At 35.2% G+C, this 26596-nt stretch overlaps 2 protein-coding genes across 3 annotated transcripts in view; one reads left to right on the forward strand and one right to left on the reverse strand.

Moving 5' to 3' along the window:
- The window catches only part of LOC123705773 (chitin synthase chs-2), a 27255-nt gene continuing 659 nt past the window's right edge, over window positions 1-26596 (forward strand). The window contains exons 1-22 of one of the 2 annotated variants that reach the window (XM_045654778.1): window positions 1-128; window positions 12550-12657; window positions 18534-18778; window positions 18861-19027; window positions 19166-19493; window positions 19578-19777; window positions 19938-20256; window positions 20423-20643; window positions 20721-20988; window positions 21212-21474; window positions 21550-21760; window positions 22080-22280; window positions 22365-22591; window positions 22682-22849; window positions 22958-23263; window positions 23357-23598; window positions 23674-23824; window positions 23915-24067; window positions 24321-24497; window positions 25644-25811; window positions 25890-26133; window positions 26217-26362. In XM_045654778.1, coding sequence (XP_045510734.1) covers window positions 12563-12657; window positions 18534-18778; window positions 18861-19027; window positions 19166-19493; window positions 19578-19777; window positions 19938-20256; window positions 20423-20643; window positions 20721-20988; window positions 21212-21474; window positions 21550-21760; window positions 22080-22280; window positions 22365-22591; window positions 22682-22849; window positions 22958-23263; window positions 23357-23598; window positions 23674-23824; window positions 23915-24067; window positions 24321-24497; window positions 25644-25811; window positions 25890-26133; window positions 26217-26362 — 4500 coding nt within the window. In that variant the 5' untranslated portion in view covers window positions 1-128; window positions 12550-12562. Of the gene's footprint in view, window positions 129-12549; window positions 12658-18533; window positions 18779-18860; window positions 19028-19165; window positions 19494-19577; window positions 19778-19937; window positions 20257-20422; window positions 20644-20720; window positions 20989-21211; window positions 21475-21549; window positions 21761-22079; window positions 22281-22364; window positions 22592-22681; window positions 22850-22957; window positions 23264-23356; window positions 23599-23673; window positions 23825-23914; window positions 24068-24320; window positions 24498-24668; window positions 24846-25643; window positions 25812-25889; window positions 26134-26216; window positions 26363-26596 lie in introns of both variants that reach the window. The other variant, XM_045654777.1, reaches the window with a different exon arrangement.
- LOC123705982 lies at window positions 5147-10363 on the reverse strand. The gene has a single exon (XM_045655104.1). It carries the CDS (start codon window positions 10361-10363, stop codon window positions 5147-5149), a length of 5217 nt encoding a protein of 1738 aa, XP_045511060.1.

Raw genomic sequence — 26596 nt, forward strand, 5'->3', positions numbered from 1 at the left:
CGCGCGGCGACCCGACCACGCACCCGCGCACCATGCGCTACGACACCGCCTCGCGAGTGCACTCTCACCACATAAACATTATTCAGTGACACCCTTTACGGATTTCTCTTCCTTCTACCAGCTTCAAGGTAAGTGTTTAACTACATAATCAATAAAAAAGAAGCTTCTCTTATAGCTTGACCTTTCTTCGAGGCTATCAGCTGCGAAAGTACAGCCAATTTGCATAATACCTTCTCAAATCAAACAAGGAACGTGGAAGAAAAACTGTTGTTCTAACACCAAGTTTCGCTTTCGAAAGTGCGAATCCGTGACTTAGTGTACGAAATCGTGATATAATTCAGCTAAGTAGGTTAAATATGAAAGACGTTTACGACATTACACTTTATAGCACACTTATTATTTAACATATTTCTTTCTTCACTAACGCCAATGCGATGCGATTTAAGTTTATCCTTAATATAGAATCAGGTGGTAGACCGTGCAATGCCAAACAAAAGTGAATGTAGGTTGTAAAGTTGATTCGACATAACGAGCGATATAAGTAAGAGTCAGAACCTTGTGATTATTGGAATTTAACTACCGTAATAATTGAAAGATTAATATGAAGTACCTATCGCTTAATTTTTATTTTATCATTTCTATTATTGCTGCATCAGCATCTAATTGGTGTTGATTCAGAAGTCCACTAATCACAAAAGAAATTAAGGTTATTTAAAGTGACATTAGTGAAACACGCTTTCTTGTACAGCACCCAAATGTGTTTATCTCAAATTTTAAGAGCCATAATAACGCAGACGGTATGTAAATTGATGCATATTTTAACATTTGGATTTTTGAAGCTTTGAACGTGGCAACCCTAAGACCTCGCAAGCATCCGGTTCCGACAGAGGGTCGTTCTTATTCGAAACAATTTTACGTTTCCTTAATTAAAAAATTACGTAATTAATACAAAAACAATGCATTGCGTATTAGCTTTTACCAAACGATTACGCTTCAAGAACAAGTTAACCTTTAATTATGCTTATGGCATTCATTAGATTTAATGTGATGTTGTAATTTCTAATTACTAGTCGCTTCAAACTACATACTTAACAATAATTGTGCGTACCTTCCATGTCCCCAAACAAACTTATGTAATTTGTAAACAAAGATACATTACAGTTGGTGCGATCGGAGTTGTCGTTAACAAAGCTCATTGCGCCGCGTAGGTATTACTCAACGCTTTACTAAAATAATAAAATAGTAACGAGGCCAAGTCTGTGCATAAAATAGTTTTTGGAAACGGTTATTGTTACGTGTTATGTTCATTAAACAGTTACACGCATACCAACATTTCTGAACCAAAAGGCTGGGGAATTGATTTGATATGATTTTAATGTGTTATATTAAAGAACTGGAAATAGTTTCCTAATATATAATTTCTAGAAGTCACTTGGCAGATAAATATTAATTCTATAGCGAAAGTTTTGAGCTCTTTGGTGTATTTGAATATAAAACTTATATGGGAATTAATATTAGCCAAATTTTATGACCAACCCAAGGTATTTAAGTGATATATTTGCGTCAAAATACTCTTAAGAATTTAAATTAATAATAATTATAAATGTAAATGTAGCTTCCTCGAAGCATTTATATTTGATTCATCTTGTGTTTTATAATTAAGGTCAAAGGATGATCAAATTGTCTATAAAAATTAGACCTCGCCTCATCAATCAGGGTGAACCAATAAAGATCAATATTAAAAGCGGCAGCCTTTAAACCTGTATCGTACGAGGTTTGTTTGTAATAAACGTAGTATTGAGTCACAGTTGCAAATTTTCTATATCGAGAAAAATGTGTTTTTCCAATGAGAATATCCATAACAATAGGCTCAAAAGTGAAATCCATTTGGATAGATTTGTCACAGGAACAGACACGGCTACAGCTAAGTGAAAGAAATATTAAAATGAACTAATTTCATAACGTTACAAAAGATACTTAACATGCACGAATTGTTGAGGATATTGCAGTTTCGCGTGTAATTACCTACTAATACGGTAATCGAGTTACCTGAAATTACAAGACAAGATAAGCGTTAAATACGAGGATTTAACTTGTTTAACAAATTGAGAATTTATTATCCCATAAATTAGAGTTATTATTTAAAATATGGGATTAAAAATAATATGTTTATTGCTTTAAAATATTGATATTGGGTGTTGATTATATTATATTCATTTCTACGTATTGACGATCTACGGCCCTAACTGCCGCCACCTACAAAAGACATCAACGCACGTATTTAGTTCACTTCAGTGTTGGTATTATCTTTCGTATTAATAATTTAAATTATAGTTATTCTATTAATAAATAAGAGGTATGGTAATTTAATGATTTAATTGACGTAATTTACTTTACGGTTATCGATTAATTGGTAATACAGAGTTGAAACATCCTACGATATAGAAAATATTTAAATACAAAATTAATAGATCTTTAGCTATAAATATATAAAAACATACATTTTCCATTCGATAATGATACGAGGAACATAATACATGCATATTACAGATACTTTAGACAAACTTGAATGTCATGCAATGTCTTTCAGCTTGTGCCTTGAAGACGCATTCAAGCGCTGCGGAAAGGTTACTGTAGGTATGTGAGCATGTTGTAAGGATATAATTATATTGAAACGCGATTTTCACGTTCAATTTGATTTTTACGATGTTAATCGAATTATGAAAAAAATGTGAGTGAACATTTTCTTGGCATTATATCAAGTTTTTCTCTTTTAATTTAATAAAAATGGCGATGATTGACATTGTATGTGGTATTATGTACCTATTGTGGTGTCATTAGGTATCAGATATTTACATGTTTCCTTGACCGAAGCAGAGATAGGCAACAAATACAAACAAAACTAATGACTTCATCCAATCCATTTAAAATATCAAATCCATTAAGACGTTATTGTCTTATTTTAGTCTAACATAACGTAGTAAATATTTCTCATATTAAATACCAACAAATTAAAACGTGTACATATATATTTTTTATCCAGTAATTTCAAGAAATACATAAAATAACTTTACCATAAATAAGGAGTACGTATGTACCTATCTGTAAAAAAGCTCTTAAGGATTTTGCAAATAAATTCGCAAAGAATAAAGCATGAGAGGAATGCAAGGTATTGCGTGAGGTTGTGTTATGGAGTAAGGGGGGAGGCGCGAGGGGGGGGCAGGCCGTCAATAGTGAAAGTAAGCACCAGTTAGTTAGCAGTAAGCTAACTCTACTTATCTACCAAGGCAGTTTGGAATTACGTTCCCTTTTAATATGATATACAGTAATAGATACAGTATAGGTACTAATTAAATAAACGCTTATAAAAATTGTTCATGAGAAGACATCGTGATGAACAGCATAATGAAATCATTAGGTATAGTTTAGGTACCTAGAAAAAAAATCATAATATTATGTATTAGTAATTTAGCAGTAGTAGTATTGCCTAAAGAAGTTAGACAAATGGCAACGTATACAACTATTTACGTCGTATAATTTTGCTATGTATAAAGCATTGACGTCTAATCGAAACGTGGAACAAAAAATATTGTTTATTTTTTTTACAATTCTGATTGGCTTATGCGGTAGTCGTGAGTCATTTTGGTAAATAGTTCCCACATGAACAATACATATAGTTGAGCGTATATTCTTAGGTCTAAGGTAGATCTTTGGTTTTATATTAAAGTAGTTCAACACCAAGGTAGGTTTATTGTTGAATGGGCGCGGAAGTCGCTGACCTTGCGGCCGTCGGCGCGGACGCAGCCCTCGCTTCCACAGCCTACTATTAAGAACAATAAAACCAATATCATTGCATTCAAAGATATATTCTATTACTTTTGAATGTAGCTATTTAATCGATGACAAGTCCTAATAACGATTTTACTAAATAAAAGAGAAAAAGTAATTTCTTAACCTCTTGTCATATACGCTTACCAATTCATAGTTTCAATAATTAATAACCCATGCCGCTGGTCTTATAATTAATTATGGATTTAAAAAAACCAATTGCAAAAGTTTCAAATTGATTAACTACCTAAGTATTAGGTAAAACCACAGTTAAAACTCTTGAAAAACCTAAAATTTGTTCAATATATTAAATCTAGTGAATCGGCTCTACTAGGTACTCAAAGATTAAACTAAAGAATCAATACTAATTATAAGTGTTTCATGGTAACGTTATAATAAACGTAGGTATCTACTTATTTTCAAGCATATAGAAATGAATACACAAAGTATTTGCAAGGGATAAACGACCTGCGAGGAATGCGCGATCTTTATGTAAAATATGATTCACGCCATTGATATCTTAGATCACTGTAAGAAAATCTTTTTCAACTATTGTGTAGTTTATATAAATATTACTTACATTTAATATTTCTTACTGTCGCTTTTTGAGCTCAGTCTGCACGTTTCCTAATGTAAGTAATGAAAAGTATCCATATTTTTTAAATACAAAATGAATGATAATTAACATTATTTGTAAATATTCATTGCAATGTAAGCAACTTTAAAATACTATGATATTTTGTGAATATTTTAGCAATTCTCGATCCTCAAACAGCAAAACAAAATATAAGTAGAAGTCATTGAAAAACCGGTCTAACTCGCAATAATATTAAATCGAATAAGTTTTATGTATTATGTTATTTTCATGCATGAATAATAGTTGAAAGCTAGTAGGTATTTGGTACTCGCTTATCCCAGATTTGCCAAAAAATAATCATAGAAATCTAAATAACAAGACATCAGTAAAGATGCAGCTTTTTAAATCATACAATAAATTTTATAATTTGTCGGGCATTTTTTGAGTGAAATCGTAACAAACATTTTTTTTTATTATTAAAATTACCAATTTTCTTGAATACCTACTCTCTAAAATAGATTAATCTATTAATCGGTCAGGTAGATGAGTAATTTTAGATTTGCTTTTTGCGCGGTTTTATTCTTGTAAAATAAAAGGTTCGAGAAGGTCACCTGCCCGTCGCTAACTTTTTTTCTATTTTATTTTTATGACTAGCTGTACCCGCGACTTCGTCCGCGTGGAACAGTGACTGCGGGCAGCATATTTTGAATTACAAACAGATTGTGTAGCTGAAAATCTACTCTACAGTAATGCTTCCCTATAAACGATGTTTGACGTATGGCCATCGGGGACGAAAGCATACAGGCTCCTAGGATTGCTAACCCGTGACAGAGCTACATATAGCTGACCGTGCGAGAAACAGCTGATACTAAGATCTACACCAACAACTTTAAGCGTCTGACCTTGGGCTTTATTGATTGTCATCGCAAAACATAGGCTCACCGGAAATTGCACTCGTTTAAAACTGAATGGAAAATTATTTGGTATCAGTGGAATCCGAGGAATGAAAACAGTTTCACCGATACCGCATCCTGTTAAAATTTCTGCTTCTATTATATTTTGTTTTAAATTGCACACTTTTAATCTCGTACCGTTACAGAGTTTAGGAGGGCTTAAATTTCTGAGGAGAATTATGGGTAAGCCTACTTTTAATTTAATCTTATGTGCTGGTAGTCCAGGAGCACTGAGGGATTCTAAAAATTCTACTGGGTAGTTTGTAGATTCTCCTTCTTCCATAACTCTGTTAATGGAGACATACTCAACATAATCCCCCGGAACAGAGCTCAAAATTTCAGCGTTTATTGTTGCAGCTTGGTCATTTCGTGGTGTCAAAATAGCTCTTTCACAAAGCCAGGAATTTGCGCGAGATGGTATTTGCGTTGCGCTTCCATACACAGATGATATGAGGTCTAGCCTTGACGAAACTTTGCAGCATAGGTTTTCATTAAGAGCAACTTTACCTTGTTCCTGCGGATACACACCGTTACCGATATCTAGCAGCAAATCTGAAAACTCTTGAGCATTTTCGTTGCCTCCAATTTGCGCTCGCATATTTAATGTCAAATGCAAAGGGATAATGTAATGCCACAGTCGAGAACTCTTTAGACAGGCTCTCACTTCATCAGCCCTTGTTCCACGTGGTATTACTGGGAGAGTTTGACGAAAATCGCCACAAAAAAGCATAGTAATGCCACCCATGGGTAAGTCGTTTCGCTTGATGTCACGCAACGTTCTATCCACTGCTTCTACTGCTTTTCTATTTGCCATTGTTGACTCATCCCATATAATAAGACAACAATCGCGTAAAACTTTCGCCTTATCGCTGTTTCTTGAAATATTACAAATAGGGCTTTCTGTGCGGTCTAAGTCAATAGGAATTTTAAACATTGTATGAGCAGTTTTCCCACCTGGCAACAATGTGGCTGCTATTCCTGATGAAGCGACAGCAAGCGCGATTCTACCTTGGCTTCGTACCTTCGCCAAAATAACTTTCGTAAGAAATGTCTTACCAGTTCCACCGGGAGCATCTACGAATAACATTTCTCCCAAAGCATTATCAACGCTGCGGCACACCCGATCAAATATCATCCGCTGTTCATCAGTTAGTCTCGACAGATCAGTTTGTAAAATTTCGGCCAAGTCAACTGGATCATAGTTGTTTTCCATCACGTAATCTCTATTAATACGTTCTCCGCTAAATGACGCCTCCGGCATGCCATATTGAGAAATAGGATTACCACCAATAGATGTAACTATTTCCTGAATAGCCAACAAACAACGATTCAATTGACTTTCACGTAATCTCTCCTCGATTGGGTTATCATTAAGTTGTACGTGCCTGAAAAAATCCTCAGCTAATTTATTTTGATACTTATTCCATAACTGTGCACTATCAGAAAGTGCACAAAACACCAGCATGACTGCAAACAAATGTCGCAACCGCTGAGGACTTTCGCTAATACTTGCTTCTGACAAAGCATCATCCCAATGTTGATCCCCATCCAGTAAGTGACGTGCCCGGCACGCGGCTTGGTATGTAGGGTGTACAATATTGTCAAGCTTTCGGAGATCGGCAAACGAAGTAGGCCCTCGGACAACGTGTAGAAGTAGGCGAAGGTAAAAGCATTCGGAGTTATTCGGATGAACTGTATAAACCCTACCAATGACATGATCTTTAAAAATACCTGGTTCACCTGCTACAGCTGTTCCACGTCTTCTGCGGTTAAACATACCCTCTTGTTTATTGAAAGTATAATACGACGGAACTTCGCTGTATAAGAGAGACCTAGAAAATGCGTCTGTTTCGCAAAGATTGAAGAAGGCGAGCAGAGTGGTTCTTCTTGGGTTGTGTAAGCGCTCCGTTACATTTTCAGGATTGAAATATATTCTTTGTCCACCTTCAAGATGAACGTCAAGATGGATGACGGGTGGATATCTCTCGTGAATTGAAAAACTTAAAATACGCCAAACTGCCTCAGAGGAGCTTATATAGCGGCCCGACTGAAACCTCGTAACTTCATCGTTATCATTATTAGTGAACCCCACAGTTGCTTGGTCAGAGCCCTTATTCACATATTTACAAATATATTTGATGGATTCGACACTGTTACAGGCCTCGACGTTTATGTGAGCTTGAAAGGTTCTTGATAGTACCGGTGAATAAGGTACCACCCATCTATTATCTACATCTATTTCCTGACCATGTAATCTTATTTTTGCTGTGAAGCCTCCTTGTTGTGGTGATTTTCGGCGGTATAGTGGATATCCATTTTCTCCCGATATTGTGTGTTCTGTAAGTGCCCGAGGATATCTTTTAGAGCAATGACCTTCTTGCATACAGGGAGAATTTCTGTTTAATGTGCCGCATGGTCCGTGTATCATATGAGTCTTCACAATATCGAATAACATAGGATCTTGGGTCTTATCGGGAAATTCAGCACTTATAACACTATCAATAGTATCAGGTCTAAGTTTTTCTTCTAACCACAGCAGAATGTGGGCATGTGGCAACCCCCGTTTCTGCCACTCAACACTGTACATAAAACACATTGATGGCCCGAAAACCTTTTGTTTTGTAATTAGGTCGATCATGAGCTTGAGTTTAAGATGAAACACCCGGGCTATTATGTCATGGCGATCATGTGGCACCTGGCCATCAAAAAGCCCTTCTGAAATTTCATTCCACTTTGGGTTAGTGGTAAAGGTGATGAAAAGGTCAGGTCGACCGTATTTGCGAACATAGCAAAAGGCGTCTTGGGTTCGCTCATGCATATAACGTGGACCTCCTATAAAGCTTGACGGTAAGATAACTAATCGTCCCATGTTCTCCACGTTATTATCTTGCTGCATTGCGTCTCGCAAATGCACATAATCCTCAGCACGCAATCGTGTCTGGTTAGTGCGTATATAAATTAACCTCTCCGTCTCTATTTTTGCGTACATATCGACGATGAATTGGCTGAAAAGTCCTCGAAATCGTTGCAAATAATTAAAACAATTCCGTCTTATTTGTATCTGGTATGAATAAAACTGTAAGGCTGATATTTTTTTATTATAATTTGTTATTCTAGTATTTGGATTAACTTGATAGAGTCCGAAATTGTACCCATCCTCGCCATGGAAATATATCAATGGATATTGCAGGGCATCATAAGCTCTATGGGTTTCGTAAATTCGTTGTAAGCGATCATCATGAGTACGCAATACTATGTCACGTCTGTCACATTCCTGATCGACTAAGATTACTGCAACTTCGTCTGCAACAGGAGCATTGTACCTTCCACGATGTTCTTCCGCAGGACGTCTATCAGCCTTAATTATTACTTTATAATTATTGTTATTTTGGCCTTGTGGGATAGAATCTATCGCGGCTTTGAAACTTCTGACATACGGATTTACTTGATGTAACATATTTTGAAGTTGAGATATGAGGTTGATGTTCAATTGAGGAAAGTTATCATGTCGGATATGAGCCTGTTCATTGTAATTTGATACAAAATAAATTTGAAGAAATTTTGGCTCATTTTGCGGAAGTAAAGATCCAATAAGGTGATAAACCTGGCCCTGCACCTTAAACGTTGGCATGAAAGGGCCCTCTGTAATTTGTTTGGCCCCAAAGGATGTCATTTGGAATGCACTATTATATAAACGGCTATTGTCCAAAAAATGTTTGGACTGAGGATGTTCCCCATTCAGTAAAGCTTTCATAATGTCTGGAGGATCATGGAAATTTTCAATGAGCACTTTGCCACCTGAACAGCATATGCCATTTGGTTCTTTTTGCCATTTGAAAGCATTACAAAATGCACAACATACCACCATACCTCCTATAATGGCGAATTCAGAGTAATCAATTCTGGGTGAATACGAATACCCTGATTTCTCTTTGTTCGCCCATGGAAGGTTTTCTATCTCCGTCCCACTTTCTGGGCTTGACACCATTCTAATGATCGTATGTGCAACTCGATCAGCATTTAGCCGAGACTGGCGTTCGTCTGCAGTTTCTTGTTGCCGAATATCCCTCACTCGTTCCCTCTCAATTAATAAATAATTTTCTTCACTCTGACGGCTTTGCTCATAGCTTTCTCTAGCTCGTTGCAATCTTTCTCGATGTTCATCATCATTTTCATGAAGTCTGTTAGTGTTGTGTCGCTCTCGATCAGCTGTTAATCGATATTCACGATCGATACTACTTTCCAGCTCCCTAGACCGCAAAGTTCGTTCTCTTTGAGAGCTTAGGCGAATTTCCCTATCTGTGAAAGTCTCAGATTCACGCGATAGTGCATGAGCTTCACGGTCGGCAGATAGACGTACTTGTCGTTCGTCCTGTGTTTCCTGAGATCGAGCATTTGCTGTTCGAACCCTCTGAGAACTCAGGCGAATTTCCCTATCTGTGAAAGTCTCAGATTCACGCGATAGTGCATGAGCTTCACGGTTGCCAGATAGACGTACTTGTCGTTCGTCCTGTGTTTCCTGAGATCGAGCATTTGCTGTTCGAACCCTCTGAGAACTCAGGCGAATTTCCCTATCTGTGAAAGTCTCAGATTCACGCGATAGTGCATGAGCTTCACGGTCGGCAGATAGACGTAGTTCTCGTTCGTCCTGTGTCTCCTGAGATCGAGCATTTGCTGTTCGAACCCTCTGAGAACTTAGGCGAATTTCCCTATCTGTAAAAGTCTCAGACTCACGCGATAGAGCGTGGGCCTCGCGATCAGTAGATAAACGTGCCTCTCGGTGTTCGCTAATCTCCCTATTTCGAATTGTCATTATTCGAGAACGATTTGAACTCAGTCGAGATTCTCGCTGAGTGGAAGTTTCTGCAGCACGAAACCTAGCCTGATGTTCCTGAGATGCAGAGAGCCTCGCTTCACGATCTTCCTCAGATTCCTGTGATCGAATTAATCGTATCCTTTTAGCATTTCTGCTACATTGGGAAAGGTTGGACTTTCTTCGAGGCATTATTTTACAATATAATAGTAGTTACTAAACACAAAATGATTTAGTAAATACGTACTACCATAAACAATTGAATTATACAAACTTACAGAATATTATGCAGATCAAAAATAACATAAACAAAACAAATGTGAGTAAAATGAATTACTAAGCTGAGCAAAAAAAAAAATTAAAAAAAGAAATGCCTAACCTATACCAAATATATGTATTTATAAACCCTAAATAAATTTAAAACATAAAGAAAATCAAGATAAAAACCTACAAACTTTAAAAAAGAAATACCTAACCTATACCAAATATTTATTAAATTTATTAAAAAAAACTCAAACTAAAATTAAGATATAGAAAATCAATAAAATAACTAACCTATAAACCCTAAAAAAGAAATACCTAACCTATACCAAAAATAACCTATACCTAACCTATACCTTTACCAAATCGAAATATGCAAACATCCAGTATTCAAATGAATCACAACAATCGAATACAACTATTAGATTATACGCTCCAGAATAGGTGTGTTCACTACGAATACCCGAATTCATAAATGGCAACCGCGCGGCTCTCGGCGCTCTTTATATACCCACGGACGCGCTGTACAATAGGTAGAATGCCTTAACAAATGTTCGCCGTGATTATTTAAATGGTCATAACTTTTTTATTTATGAACCGATTGACATGAAATAAAAACTAAATGTTAAATGAAGCTTATCACAATATATTTGTGAAAACCGCATCTAAATCGGTTAAGCCGTTTCAGAGATCAACGTGCCCAATCATACACAGATAACATTAACATACACACAACAGACAAAAAAAAATTAACTTCAGTTTTGGGTTCGGGAACGATTTAACAATAATTCCTGCTAATTTTTTTTACATATTTTCATTGGACAGACATCACTTTTCTACAATTTTATTATTTGTATAGACTGAGCTAAAAAACTTAGATAAAAAATTTCAGGGTGTGGGCTCCCGCGCCCATATCCTTCTACTTTCACAACTTTCAACTTTTACCTTTCACCCCTAGTAAATGGCAAAACCGATTGTGTTGTAAAGCATGTCTAATAATTGTACAATGTACACGTCATATCCTTTGATGCTTCATTTGGATTAATTATTTATTCCCACTATCACCCCTATGGTGCCCTATAGATAAAAATATATATATATATATAATTATTGTTATATGTAATAAACGGATGAACCAATTTTAATAAAACATGACTAATTATTGTAATTCACACGTCATGCCCTTTCATTTGATATGCCGCTTGAGTATATTATTTGACCACATTCGATTATTCATTCCCATTTTTACCTCTATATATATATAATGGATGGATGAACCGATTTTGATACACTATATCTAAGAACCAGCGTCGGAAAATAGGCTGCCTAACAAAAAAACGGCATCTAATTCGTATTACCCGTTAGCGAGCTACGGTGGCACAGACAGACACACAAACACACATAGCGGTCATAACACCCCTCTTTTGCGTCGGGAGTTAAAAATATAATACCTACGACATAATTTAAAGGACATTTTATGCAGGAAATTTACCTAGAAGTAACAATAATGTTATTTGTGCAGGTTTTAGTCTTATGAGCAAAAATCTAAATAAAGGTCTTTTGAACCCCTTCCCCCCTACTACACCCTCAGCTTTCCCCCATTTGGGGACTTTCGATATGATCATCTGGACATTTCAAGGAATAACTGTAGCGTATAACTTACGTAATAAAGTTGTTCATGTATTCTTATCGTACACAATAGAATGCCTTAGCAAATGTTCGCCGTCCTTCCTTAAATGGTCATAACTTTTTTATTTATAAACCGATTGACATGGAATAAACACTAAATGTTAAATGAAGATTACCAAAACATATTAGTGAAAGCCGCATTTAAATCGGATAAGCCGTTTCTGAGATTAGCGTGTTCAAACATACAGACAAACAGACAAACGGACAAACAGACAAACAGACAAAAAAAAATTTAACGACAGTTTTGGGTTTGGGATCGATTTAGTAATAACCCCTGCTATTTTTTTTTTACATATTTTCATTGTACAGACACCACTTTTCTAGAATTTTATTATATGTATTGATTATAAAAATTAAATTCACATTCTTCAATATATCTTTTTAATTTTTTTATGTTTAATAATAAGGTTTCACTACTAAACTTTCAGAGCTACACCGACAATGGCGACTTCCGGAGGGAAGTCTCGGCGGGAGGAGACCAGCGACAATTCAGACGACGAACTCTTGCCGCTCGCTAATGACACTTATGGCGGCAGGTACGTGACTACTATCCTCCTAATCATCATCATCATCATCATCAGCCCATATACGTTCCCACTGCTGGGACACGGGCCTCCTATGAGGGTACAGGCCATAATCCACCACGCTGGCCAAGTGCGGGTTGGCGGTTGACACATGTCGTCGAACTTTTTAATTCTTCGACATGTCGGTTTCCTCACGATGTTTTCCTTCACCGTTCGAGCAGTGGCGATGTTACAACATGCGCAGATAAATTGAAAAATCAATTTATTTCCTGCGCGCTCGCCTGGTCTCGAACCACGGACTTATCGATTCGAAGTCCGAGGTCTCACCACTGAGCCACCACTGCTCCTAATATTCCTACTTTATAGTAGGATAGTAGCATAACTTTCACATTTATAATAATACTAGCCGTCCGCCCCGGCTTCGCCCGTGGTACCTACATGTTTAAACTATCCTATCTCTCAAGTTGGATCGAAATGCACATGGTGTGCGAATTTTATTATAATCGGTTAAGTGGTTCAGGAGTCTATTGAGGACAAACATTGTGACACGAGATTTATATATATTAAGATTATTAAGTTTGTAAGGATGTGTATGTGTGTGTTTTTAACTTTTTCACGTAAATATTACTAAACCGATTACAATGAAATTTAGCACACATATAGAGGGTAACTTGGATTAACACATAGGCTAGGTTTCATCCCGGAAATCCCACGGAAACGATAGATATGCGGGTTTTTCTTTGAAAACACGGGCGAAGCTGCGGGCGAAAAGCTAGTTTATTATAATCTTAATAGACATTGATTTTATTTCATGCATTTGTACTAAAAGAAAGTCTCAAAGTCATGGTTACTAAGCTCATTGCAAAAAGAAATCTACGCAGTCGAGGTCGATTTCGAGCAATTATCGACGCAGAATTGTATCTACGGATGTGTTATATAAACTAAGAATGAATATAAGCCTAATGAATGAAAGTTATTACGTTATCTTCTTAGTGGATACTTTTATAAATGGCATGATATCATCGTACTTCGTATAACTGTGACGACACACTTAAAGAAGCTGTGTGAGTAAGCTTTTGCAAATATTGTAACGGAAAAATCGATATTATATCAATTTTATTACATAAAACTTTAACGATATTCTATAAAAAAAAACTAAACATCTTTCAATATTAATAAATTAAGAGGAAGATAAGCGTTGTCTTTTTGTCTGCACTACATGATTCTTTACTTTCAAAACACGCCGTCTACAGCATAATGTACAAGTGTGTCGTAATCGCATCATCAGAAGGCATGGCATCTGATTCTAAACCAGCCGTTTTTAGGTTATCTTATAAAACCTAAACATTTATATATACTTAATATTTAATGTTTATAATACATTGAACACTAGACCTAAATTTTTTAATGTTCAAAACATATCTCTATGTTGAAATCTAATCATCATCTTCAAAAACTGTCACTTATGTTTTGTAAGATTAGTGTTTCTAATAATATTTCACACAAAGAACACAATAATTAATTATTAGTGGCCTAGCGATTGGTCAGCGGCAGCCGGCCCGGAACCCGCTCAAATGCCAAGGTTGTCAACTCTGACGACACAACTTTCGATCGAGTGCGCTACATTTTTGCGCCCCACTTGTTTCCTGCGTTGAACTTACCGTTTAAGAAAATAGTTATGCACTACTTGGAACTAATGTAAATGAGAACCAGATGCTATATCTTACAGACTTAGAAACAATTTATCTAAAGGCACTCTTATTCAGTAAATTTCAATACTTTATATCAAAATGCGTCATGGAATGAGTCATATAGTTTTTACGAAAATAAGATGTAATATCTTTATTGAGGAACATTTACCAAAATGCTATAAGTACTATGAAATCTACCTTCTTAAAACTAGTCTGCCATTAAAACAAGCTCGTGAAGCACACTGGCTGGGCACGGGGTCGATCGTGTTAAGAATATTTGATGACAACGGGTTTATTCTAGCTGTTGAGAATGAATTTAGAATTAAAAATAAGCATATTAATATATTCCTATAAATACATATCTTCGCTCTGTTTAAAGTAAACATGAAAATCAAATAGCAAATAAGAGCACGATTATTGGTACATATTGCGCAAGCGCAAAGAAATTCGGTAAAAGTGAAGAGAGTATGCACTTATGTATGGGCCTGGTCAACGACCGGACTTCGTGTTTCAAGCCCAGATAGTACTTTGCATACTAAAGTTATGTGTATTGACCAACATGACGTATCTATTTTTAATTTAATATCGTTTATAACACGAATATTTTTCTTCGCTTTAATTTCTTATTGAATTGAGTGGATATAAATTAATATTGCTCGGAAAATAGGTACATTTATATAAATATGTAGCTATAGTGAAATGTAAAGAAACCAAAAACTATTACGTTCTTATTTCGCAATTTATAAATTACGTTATTACTTTTAATTATTTTGTATCTTATAAAAATTTTAAACACACGACTCAAAAGATTAATAAATATATTAGCAAGCTCGCAACATAAAGCTCTAAGCCAAGCTTAGTGAGTGGATTTGTACCGGAATGACATTGAGAAGCCTTTTGTAACAAAGGTATTCATATGAGCTTGTAGACGAGAACTTATGCCAGTCTAGATCGTGAGCGAGAAAAGGTCATATTTTTATTACGTTTTCATATTTTTTTGATACGAGGAATCTTAGATTTTGTTATTGTTTTTACATTAACATTTAACACTATCGTTGTTAATTTAAGAATTGCATCTGTTTGCTCTCTCAATTATTAAGACTGTCGGGGATTCGATGCTAGACGATCGAGTAAAAATGTTTAATGATGATGATTTTACTAGTAATTTGCGCCTATTAATAAATACATTATACAAGTATATACGTGTCTGGTTGTGTAGGTATTGTAAAAAAAAACATTCAAATGTTATTTACATTGCGCATTATACCTACACTTGAAATAAATGTCAATTTGTGTAGGTATAACATTATATTCTGAATTGCATAATGTATATGCTGCATTTCAAGTTTCAACCGACTTCAAAAAAGGAGGAGATTTTCGATATGACTATATTTTTTTGACGTTTTTTACCTCAGAACTTTCAACTGGGCGAATTGATTTAGATTTTTTTTTATTTGCAATTTGGTGGCTATTAGATATCTCGCCATTTTCTTTTGTAACGATTTATTATTGGATCACTGCATCCTAAAGTAGGTACCTAACCAATGAAAGTGATAAAAGTTTATGTAGAATACTACAGTACCTACCATCTATAAAACCAGCAGATTTTGGAGCAGGTAGAATCCAACCATAAAATTACGGCCATAACTTATAAGAATCCAAGCAGATCACCTTCATTTATTCTCGAGAACAAATAAAACATAGAACCCAGTTATTATAAAACTGAATTATGCTAACAGGAAACTTAGTTAATTATAGGTATATTGTTGTAACATAATATAATATTATTGGAATAAATATAATTTATTGTAATTAATAAAAACATAGAATACTTTCATTTCACATGCGTCCGTATTAATAATTAGCGAAGCGCGATATAATTTCACGTGCCCACTGCCGCAGAACGAAGAAATTGCACAGTGGTCTTCTTTCACGCGAGATGAGGACATATCTTTTTATTGAACATTTTTATTTTTATAACGATATAAGTATGAAAAATGATTTTATAGGTTCAGAACTTTACTATTCAAGACATTATAGCGTTTGCCTACAACACAGTAAATCATAAACTTTGTGTAGGTATTATTTTTTAATTATTTCTTTGAATGTTTGTCTTTTCTGTTGTTAAAATAAAATACAATTTGTGTTTTATTAGTACGAATAAACAAACGCCCTCAGTCCTCACTAATCCGTTTTACGAGTGCACTGACCGTCGTCCATTTTGAGATTTTCCTATTAGAGATAACTCGTTTAACATTTTGGTGCAAACACAGATAGAAGATAATCTTTACTGCTTTTTAGCTAGATCTTTAGCCATAAAAAGATACAATATAAAAATGTATTTTATATAGGAAAATTAACTTTAACATTATATAAGTACTACCTACTAAAATAAAATAGACAAAATGTGTCTAAAGATATTTTTATAAGCATTGATGTTTTTAAATGTCTCTTGATAATTTTAGCATTGATTGTTTTCGAGTGTACAAAATTGCGAATATGAAAAATTAATATTCAAGATTTGTCCGATGGACAACGTTAGCCACCGTTTGTCTTGGTGGCCACGCGCCGCCTCCACCAGTCGGTACAACGATCGCACCGTTTGCTGTCCTCGATCAAATTAACTATGATTTATTAAATTATACTTCGGGATACTTTATACCATAGAAAATTTAATCGATTTAATTCGACAGTGTTCTATATGTGTGTTGTAAACGATATGTGAGAAATAGAAAATGAGTGAGCACGACCGTAAAATTTATTATGAGAGACATGATCTGGAAGAACCTGTGTATATAGCGAACAATAATAACTCGATTTACAGCAACTATTGTAGCATTTACAGGTATCCTTCTGTTTATAAGTATTTATATAATTCATTTATTAATTTAAGCTGAATTTGTTATGAATATTTCATTGCACGTAGGTATACGCTCACACATTAACTCAGTTATAAGTAAACTTGGTAAAGCAAGTTATTTTAGAAATAAAATTATTATAACAGTAAACTTAAACAGCGAATTATGTTTTTATGCGCTTATAAACAGTAGAAGAAAGCGGCGTGTGGGATATTTAAACAGGAAGACTCTAGTACTCGTAATGTCGACAACTTTCTATTGTAACATTTAGCACGAATTGATGGTGACGTCGATAAATGAAAATGAATGATTGATATAAAAATGAATGTGTGTGCTAGTTATGATTTTTAGATCTTTATAACTAAGAATTCTTATACGATTTTATGAACGAGCATTTAATTAAAAAATATATACTGAAACGTTTGAACGTCCATAGGGTTCATAACCAAACTCCTCTGTAACTTATAGTGCGAATTTTTTTAACAATCGGTGCTAGTACGCTCTCAAACTTTTTTTATCCCCCCAAGTGATAAGGATGTTGGCATAACGTTTTAAGCGTCAGCTAGTAAATAAATAAAATAAGTAAATAATTCACAATAATGAATACTATCGGTATTGTTCTGTATGTCATGCAAATAACATTCTTCAGTACCTACTCAACTAAATATAAGCATTTCAAGATTGTGCGTTGAATACCAATAAGGAGATGGTTTGAATGAGACATTTGATAACCAAAATATATTCGCAATTTTGTATCCACCTTCAATGCAATTGTAGTATAGAAAATTGGAGTAGACGAATTGTCAGTCGTTATATTCGCAACGTATAATTTATGATACCCTAACGGCTCATATCTTACGTAAGTCCCCTGTCACAACGCCGCCTGTACTATGTCGAAACCGGTATGCATTGTAACTCACAATTTGTAACATTGGCTACCTAAATTAGAGCAAACACAAAACTATTGAACAATTAATGCTAGCTATGGGACATTAATGTGAAATAATGAGTAAAAACTGACAATTTTTCGTCTACATGATGTCTGAAACTTGTATTAAATACAGCAGTATTAGTCATTAACTACATACCTGTGTTTACAAATCGTGACATGACATACAAAGAATTTTTAGAATGTAATAAGTATTAATTATTTATTTATTAGAAGAGATAGTCGAGTCATCAACATAAAGAATTCTACGTATTTCCGAGCTTTATATCTAGAAATGAAACTCGTTTTGATCAATTTGTTCAATTCTATTTTAATGTTGTGTAAATAAACCTTTATTTCGAAATATATGAACTATGTGTTTTATTTAATTTATAATTTTTCGTTTTTCAGCCAAAGAACAGTACAAGAAACGAAAGGATGGGACGTATTCAGAGAATTTCCTCCGAAGCAGGACAGTGGGTCTATGGAGAGTCAAAAATGCCTAGAGTTCACAGTCAGGGTCCTCAAAATATTAGCGTATGCTGTTACTTTTATAGTAGTACTTGCTTCTGGAGTCATTGCAAAAGGACTTGTACTTTTTATGACCTCGCAATTAAAAAAAGATAGGAGATTAGCTTATTGTAATAGAAATTTAGGTAAGAATTTTAACATTTTTGTTATCTTAAATTTAAACAAAGTTAACTAAAATTATACTAATTGAATATTGGTATTTTTCAGGTAGGGATAAACAATTTGTAGTTAGTTTACCGGACGAAGAACGAGTGGCGTGGATGTGGGTGATTCTGGCAGTTTTCGCTATTCCGGAAGTTGGAACTCTCATTAGATCAGTCAGAATATGTTTCTTCAAATCAGTAAAGAAACCGAAGAGCATACACTTCGTAGTGGTAAGAATAAATTACGCATATACTTTCATTTTTCTATGCTGATTAGATTAAATTATTCACTTCGTATCATCTTATGAATTCTTTCTCTTTTAAGTGTATTAATTATTCAAAATCTCACGTGTTGTGTTCTATTTTCAGGTGTTCATAGCGGAATCGCTTCATACGATAGGCTTGGCGTTACTAGTTTTCAAAGTACTGCCAGAGATAGATGTCGTAAAGGGAGCGATGATAACGAATTGCATGTGCATAGTGCCAGCTATACTCGGCTTACTGTCCCGCAACTCGCGAGATTCGAAACGCTTTGTGAAAGTTATAGTCGACATAGCCGCCATTGTCGCGCAAGTGACTGGCTTTATTGTGTGGCCGCTGCTCGAGAACAAACCGGTGCTATGGCTGATTCCGATTTCGGCTTTGTGTATATCTCTGGGTTGGTGGGAAAATTACGTGACCCGACAGAGTCCGATTGGTAAGATCGAACGCAACAATACCTTTACAACTGATTGTTTCCAAACGTTGCATAAATAGACTTAATTATGGTTTCGCTTCGCAGGTATCATAAAAAGTTTAGGCCGAGTGAAGGAGGAATTGAACCAAACACGCTATTATACGTACAGATTTGTATCCGTGTGGAAAATTATTCTATTCTCTGTTTGCATATTAATGTGCATTTGGATGGATGGTGATAATCCGGCAATGTTCTTCCAGTTGTTCAATGAGGGTTTTGGACCACATAATATCGTCGTTGAAGAGGTAATTTAGCTTCTAAGTATCACTTTTTACAATATCTTTTATAGATCTAACTTCATAAATAAAGATTCGATCAATTTTTACGATCTCAAAAAACAATTTAACAAAGACAATAACTTCCGTGTATAAAATTTCATATCTAAGATTTCCATTTTATTTCTAGGTACAAGTTCAACTAGGAGGAACAATAATTCCAGACTTGGCAAATGCAACATTAACAGGCGACTCCGTAGAAGTAGCGGCTGTATACAAATCAGCATTTTATGTTCTACTGATACAAGTTTTCGCCGCTTACTTCTGTTACATTTTCGGAAAGTTTGCGTGCAAAATTCTTATCCAAGGTTTCAGTTATGCCTTCCCGATCAATTTGGTTATACCAGTTGTGGTGAACTTCCTGATCGCAGCATGTGGCTTACGAAATGGCGACACCTGTATATTCCATGGCACTATACCCGATTACTTGTTCTTTGAAAGTCCACCAGGTAAAGTTTTAATCATAATTGAAATACCATTTCCATTAAACATAAAAAATCTATAAATAAATCGAATTTAAAACCTTATTTGAAAGAATATAAATTAATACCTTGTTAAAAGCGAATTTTAATGACTTGATTTACAACTATAATAACAAATTGTTCTCAATTTCAGTTTTCAGTCTCAGTGATTTTATATCCCGTCAAATGGCGTGGGTTTGGTTATTATGGCTTCTATCCCAAACTTGGATAAGTATTCACATTTGGACTCCAAAAGCGGAACGTTTGGCATCTACTGAAAAACTGTTCGTACTTCCCATGTACAATGGTTTATTGATTGATCAAAGCATGGCGTTTAATAGAAAACGTGACGATCAAAAAGATGTTAAAACTGAGGTATGATTTATTCCACACATAACCTACAATTAATTATTCGAAATAACGATAAATCTAATGATTTTTCCCGTTTTCAGGATCTAGCTGAAATAGAAAAGGAGAAAGGTGATGAATACTACGAAACTATATCAGTTCACACGGACAATACTGGATCATCTCCCAAGACCGTGAAGTCATCAGACTCGATCACCAGGATATACGCATGCGCTACTATGTGGCACGAAACGAGAGACGAGATGATGGAGTTCTTGAAGTCTATCCTTCGGTTGGATGAAGATCAGTGTGCAAGACGTGTCGCACAGAAGTACTTAAGAGTAGTTGACCCAGATTACTACGAATTCGAAAGTGAGTTCTTTTTAAAATATATATTTAGTAAAATACCTCTTATATTTTATTTCAAATGGATTTAAAACGTAATTGTATTTTTATCAAAGTACTTTTTTTTAATTCAAATCTTAATAAGTGAGTTGAGTGTTTTGCATCATACTTCTTTTGTAACGAATTAATAAATTTAAACTTGTTCATAATTATGTAACACATAACTCATATAACCTGTATAATATTTCAGCGCATATTTTCTTGGACGACGCCTTCGAAATCTCTGATCACAGTGACGATGATTCGCAAGTAAATAGATTCGTGAAACTTTTTGTGGACACAATTGATGAAGCAGCTTCTGAAGTACATCAGACGATTATACGTGTACGACCACCCAAGAAATATCCTGCACCATACGGAGGTAGATTGACATGGGTTCTTCCTGGAAAAACGAAAATGATTTGCCATTTGAAGGATAAGTCGAAAATTCGTCACAAGAAACGTTGGTCACAGGTGACAATTTAAACTCTCAAAATAGTATGTAGTTAAAATATTTTCATGAAATATTAAATACCAAATTAATTCCAGGTGATGTACATGTACTACCTTTTGGGATACCGTCTAATGGAGCTGCCGATATCCGTTGACCGTAAAGAAACAATGGCCGAGAATACGTACTTGCTAACGCTTGATGGAGATATTGATTTCCAGCCTCACGCTGTCCGTTTGCTTATCGATTTAATGAAGAAGAATAAGAACTTAGGTGCAGCTTGCGGTCGTATTCATCCTGTCGGATCAGGTACTACATACAAATAAAAAAGTGAAGTCCCATGTCCCCGTAGTGGGGTAAGGGGCAGATGCATTATGCATACATCTGTTTCACTGATCGATTTTTCTTTAGGGACAAGTAGGTGATCAGCCTTCTGTGTCCTACCAGACCGAGACATTGTTTTTTTTTTCTTCGTCTCCACCGGGAATCGAACCCAGGACCCCTCGGTTCTACGCTCACGCGTCAACCACTGTACCAAGGAGGTGGTCACATACAAATAGATTCATCTTATTATATTTTCATACTGCTAGAGTTAACTCAATAGTAATATATTTATATATTTTTACAGGACCTATGGTGTGGTATCAATTGTTCGAGTACGCTATTGGTCATTGGCTGCAAAAGGCGACAGAACACATGATTGGCTGCGTACTCTGTAGTCCTGGATGCTTCTCTCTGTTCAGAGGAAAAGCTTTGATGGACGATAACGTTATGAAGAAATATACACTACGACCCGAAGAAGCTAGACACTTCGTGCAGTACGATCAAGGTAAGTTTTCTATATTCTATAGTATTGGCATTGTATTCATACTAATAGTTGATCCTTGGTAACGATTAATATTTTTAATTTCAGGGGAGGACCGTTGGCTTTGTACACTACTTCTACAGCGAGGTTATCGTGTCGAGTATTCAGCTGCTTCAGACGCGTACACGCATTGTCCCGAAGGATTTAGCGAGTTTTACAATCAACGTCGTCGATGGGTACCTTCTACTATTGCTAACATCATGGACTTGCTTGCGGACTACAAACACACGATCAAAATTAACGACAACATTTCTTCGCCTTACATTGCATACCAGGTAAAGTTTCTTTATAACTAGATAGATAGAATGAGAGAGACCTATTTTATATAATAAAGAGCTTAATGTTATTTTAAATGACTTTTTCAGATGATGTTGATGGGTGGTACAATTCTTGGACCCGGAACTATATTCCTTATGTTGGTGGGTGCCTTCGTGGCTGCTTTTAGAATCGACAATTGGACCTCTTTCGAATACAACTTATACCCGATATTGCTGTTTATGTTCGTTTGCTTCACGATGAAGTCAGATATTCAGGTACGTGACAAATATCCTACTTAAATCATACATAAAATATTTTATTAATTAAAAGTATAATTAATCACAGATCAACTTGTTATAATAATTGTTTAATTTAAATTTCAGTTGCTGGTTGCACAAATTCTTTCAACTGCATATGCTATGATAATGATGGCTGTAATCGTCGGTACTGCGCTTCAATTAGGCGAGGACGGTATAGGGTCGCCATCTGCTATTTTCTTGATATCGCTCTCGAGTTCATTCTTTATAGCTGCCTGTTTACATCCCCAAGAATTTTGGTGTGTTGTACCGGGCACTATTTATCTTCTTTCTATACCTTCCATGTACTTGCTACTTATTTTATATTCTATTATCAACCTTAATGTCGTATCCTGGGGTACTCGAGAAATTCAACAGAAGAAAACTAAAAAGGTAAACCTTTCACCTCTATTATTCTATATTCTCTATATGATGTTTTTTAGAATTATTATCTTTATCTATAAATATTTTAATGCTTTATTCCAGGAAATTGAAGCCGAAAAGAAAGCAGCAGAAGAAGCCAAAAAGAACGCAAAACAGAAGTCATTGCTCGGCTTCCTTCCGGGTATGAACAGTGAAGAAGAAGAGGGCTCCATCGAATTTTCTTTCGCAGGCTTATTTAAATGTTTGCTGTGCACACATCCTAAGAGCAACGAAGAAAAAGTACAACTTCTGCACATCTCGTCAACACTCGAAAAATTGGAAAAGAAGTTGGAAAATGTAGAAAGGTAAGCTGCAATACTGATATCACTACGAAAATATTTAGCAAGGATATGACGTTATAATTGTTTATAAATTTCTAGAGCAATCGATCCACATGGCCAATCGAGAGGACGGAAATTATCTGTCGGGCTCAGAGGAAGCACGAACGGCGATCCACTGGTAACGGTTGCAGAAGGCGAAGAAGACCATGATTCTGATTCAGAAACAGATACTATGTCTACTGTACCAAGAGTATGTAATCTATACAATATAATGTCATAAATACTTTATCTATAACCTTAGATTTATAACTGTTTTGTTTATTGCTATTATTTATTTCAGGAAAAACGTGACGACCTAATCAATCCATACTGGATAGAAGATCCCGATTTGAAGAAAGGCGAAGTTGATTTCCTAAATCAACAAGAATTAGCGTTTTGGAAAGAGCTTATTGACAAATATATTTATCCTATTGATGCTAATAAAGAAGAACAGGTACATTTCCTTTCAAATGCTTTGTGACCGAAAAAAATAAACATCAATAAGTTACGATATGTTTATAGCAGAGTATAAATAAATTTCATCATGTAGTCGATCATGAACCGAAAAATATATTCATCACATTTGGTCAAATTGTGCTTTTTAATAGTGAAAATGTTGACGAAGCCAAGATACTAATACATATTTCCTTTCAGTTTTACTCTAGTTATTTTTAAATATTATATGTTTGTAATTCCCAAAATTTTAGGCTCGTATATCCAAGGAACTGAAAGAGTTGAGAGACACGTCTGTATTTAATTTCTTTATGGTCAATGCTCTTTTTGTCCTTATTGTATTTTTGCTACAATTGAACAAGGACAACCTTCATATTAAATGGCCCCTCGGAGTTAAAACTAATATAACATATGATGAGGCCACGCAAGAGGTAACGTGAAGAACGCCCGATGATCAGCGATCGGCCTTCAATGATGACATGGGACTATGACTCCGCGTTTTTAAATCTCCTTTTGCAGGACCCGATCCCCACGACGATAGTCACCATCTCAGTCACCATTGAAAGTTGATACTATTAATGCTTTTTTATGTAATTTTACAGGCTCGAATTGCACGTGATTTGTTAGAGCTTCGCAATAAATCAGTTTTTGCGTTTGTCATGTTCAATGCTTTATTTATATTGATAGTATTTTTATTACAACTCAACAAAGATCAACTCCACGTGATTTGGCCTTTGGGAGTAAAGACAAACATAACGTACATCGAGGAAACAGGCGAGGTATAGCCAAATTTTTCAAAGTTTGTGTGTCTACGCAAGTCTAACGACCTTTCTCTAACCGGTCTCTTTCGGGATGGCACACCCAGCATGAAGATCCAGTTATCTTCTACACCGAAAACTAAACAATTAAGTGTCACTTAATAAATGATCACATTCTTCCTAAAATCCAAGGCCTTTAAGCATTCCATACTTTGGTGAAGTATGGAACAGAATCGATACAACGAAAATGTATTTTTCCTGAATTCTGATCTGAAAGGCCACAAGATAAACCTTTATTAATCGCACTACCCAATACCTTGTACTGTCACCTTTGGTCTGTTTTCTTTGGTGGTGGAATTTCTTCCATTAAATTTCGCGTGTGTGTTAACACGGTCTATGGTACCCTGAGAATGTTCATTCCTACACGATGGTGTTTTGTTTAACATAGCAAATATTTAAATTTATTTTCTCTTTGTAATTCATAACAATATTTTTGAATTGTACTCTTTGTAAAAATAAAAGTATAAATTAAGTATATTATTGGATTATATTATAATCATCTCAAAGGAATACGGACTACGGCAAATACATATGCACCCACCCGTGTTGTATGATAATATTAAGTTGATTTCGATTTTTAACCACTCTTATCTGTTTGTGAGTTATTTGTAACTCGAGTTGTTGTATATAAAAATGTGCATTTTGGAAGTAATTTAAAAGCGCAGTGGAAATGGTGCTAATATATATCTGCTTAATAATTATTGCTTGCGAAAAATTGACACGCAAAATCAGCAATTAACATTGTTTTAATTATTCTAGGTGCTCATTTCAAAAGAATATTTGCAACTTGAACCGATTGGTTTGGTCTTCGTGTTCTTCTTTGCCTTAATTTTGGTTATTCAATTTTCGGCTATGTTGTTCCATAGATTCGGAACAATATCACACATATTAGCATCGACAGAATTAAACTGGTTCTGTACTAAAAAGGTAACCTTTTAACATTTTCTAATAGTTAACTGTAATAGAGGGAGTTTGTAATTTTAATTTGGCTCATATATTTTACAGTCTGAAGACCTATCACAAGATGCATTGCTGGATAAGAATGCTATAGCAATAGTGAAAGATTTACAAAAGCTCAACGGACTAGACGATGAGTATGATAACGATTCAGGATCGGGTCCGCAAAATGTGGGTAGGAGGAAAACGATACACAATTTAGAAAAAGCGCGGCAGAAGAAGAGAAATATTGGAACATTGGACGTTGCATTCAAGAAGCGTTTCTTCAATATGAATGCAAACGATGGTCCAGGTACGCAATCAGAAAGCATAAAAATGAATCAAATATACGTATATATTTTACCATAAAAAATATCAATGATATTGTGTTTTTAGGTACACCAGTATTGAATAGGAAGATGACCCTGCGCAGAGAAACATTGAAAGCCTTGGAAACAAGAAGAAATTCTGTTATGGCTGAAAGAAGGAAATCACAAATGCAAACACTAGGCGCTAATAATGAATATGGAGTAACAGGAATAGTATGTTTAAACAATTTAAGAAAATGTGTTACACGTCATATGACATCTTTGCCTTAGATCGTCAATCCTGTAATGAAGCGAAACTATTTCTATAAAATAATGGCCGTAGGAGTCATATCTGGGGAAGAACTACTAGCTCAAGATACCAAGGTCTCCTCAAGGATACAAATAATTTTCTGATGGCTATACTGTTACGACTTTTGAAAGCGTACAATTTATTATTTAGTAGTTACC

Source organism: Colias croceus, chromosome 3 (assembly GCF_905220415.1).
Source record: "Colias croceus chromosome 3, ilColCroc2.1".
Lineage (NCBI taxonomy): Eukaryota > Metazoa > Arthropoda > Insecta > Lepidoptera > Pieridae > Colias > Colias croceus.

Excerpts from the sequence above, each read along its gene's own strand:
- LOC123705982 (XM_045655104.1), bottom strand. The coding sequence starts at position 10,363 with ATGCCTCGAAGAAAGTCCAACCTTTCCCAATGTAGCAGAAATGCTAAA.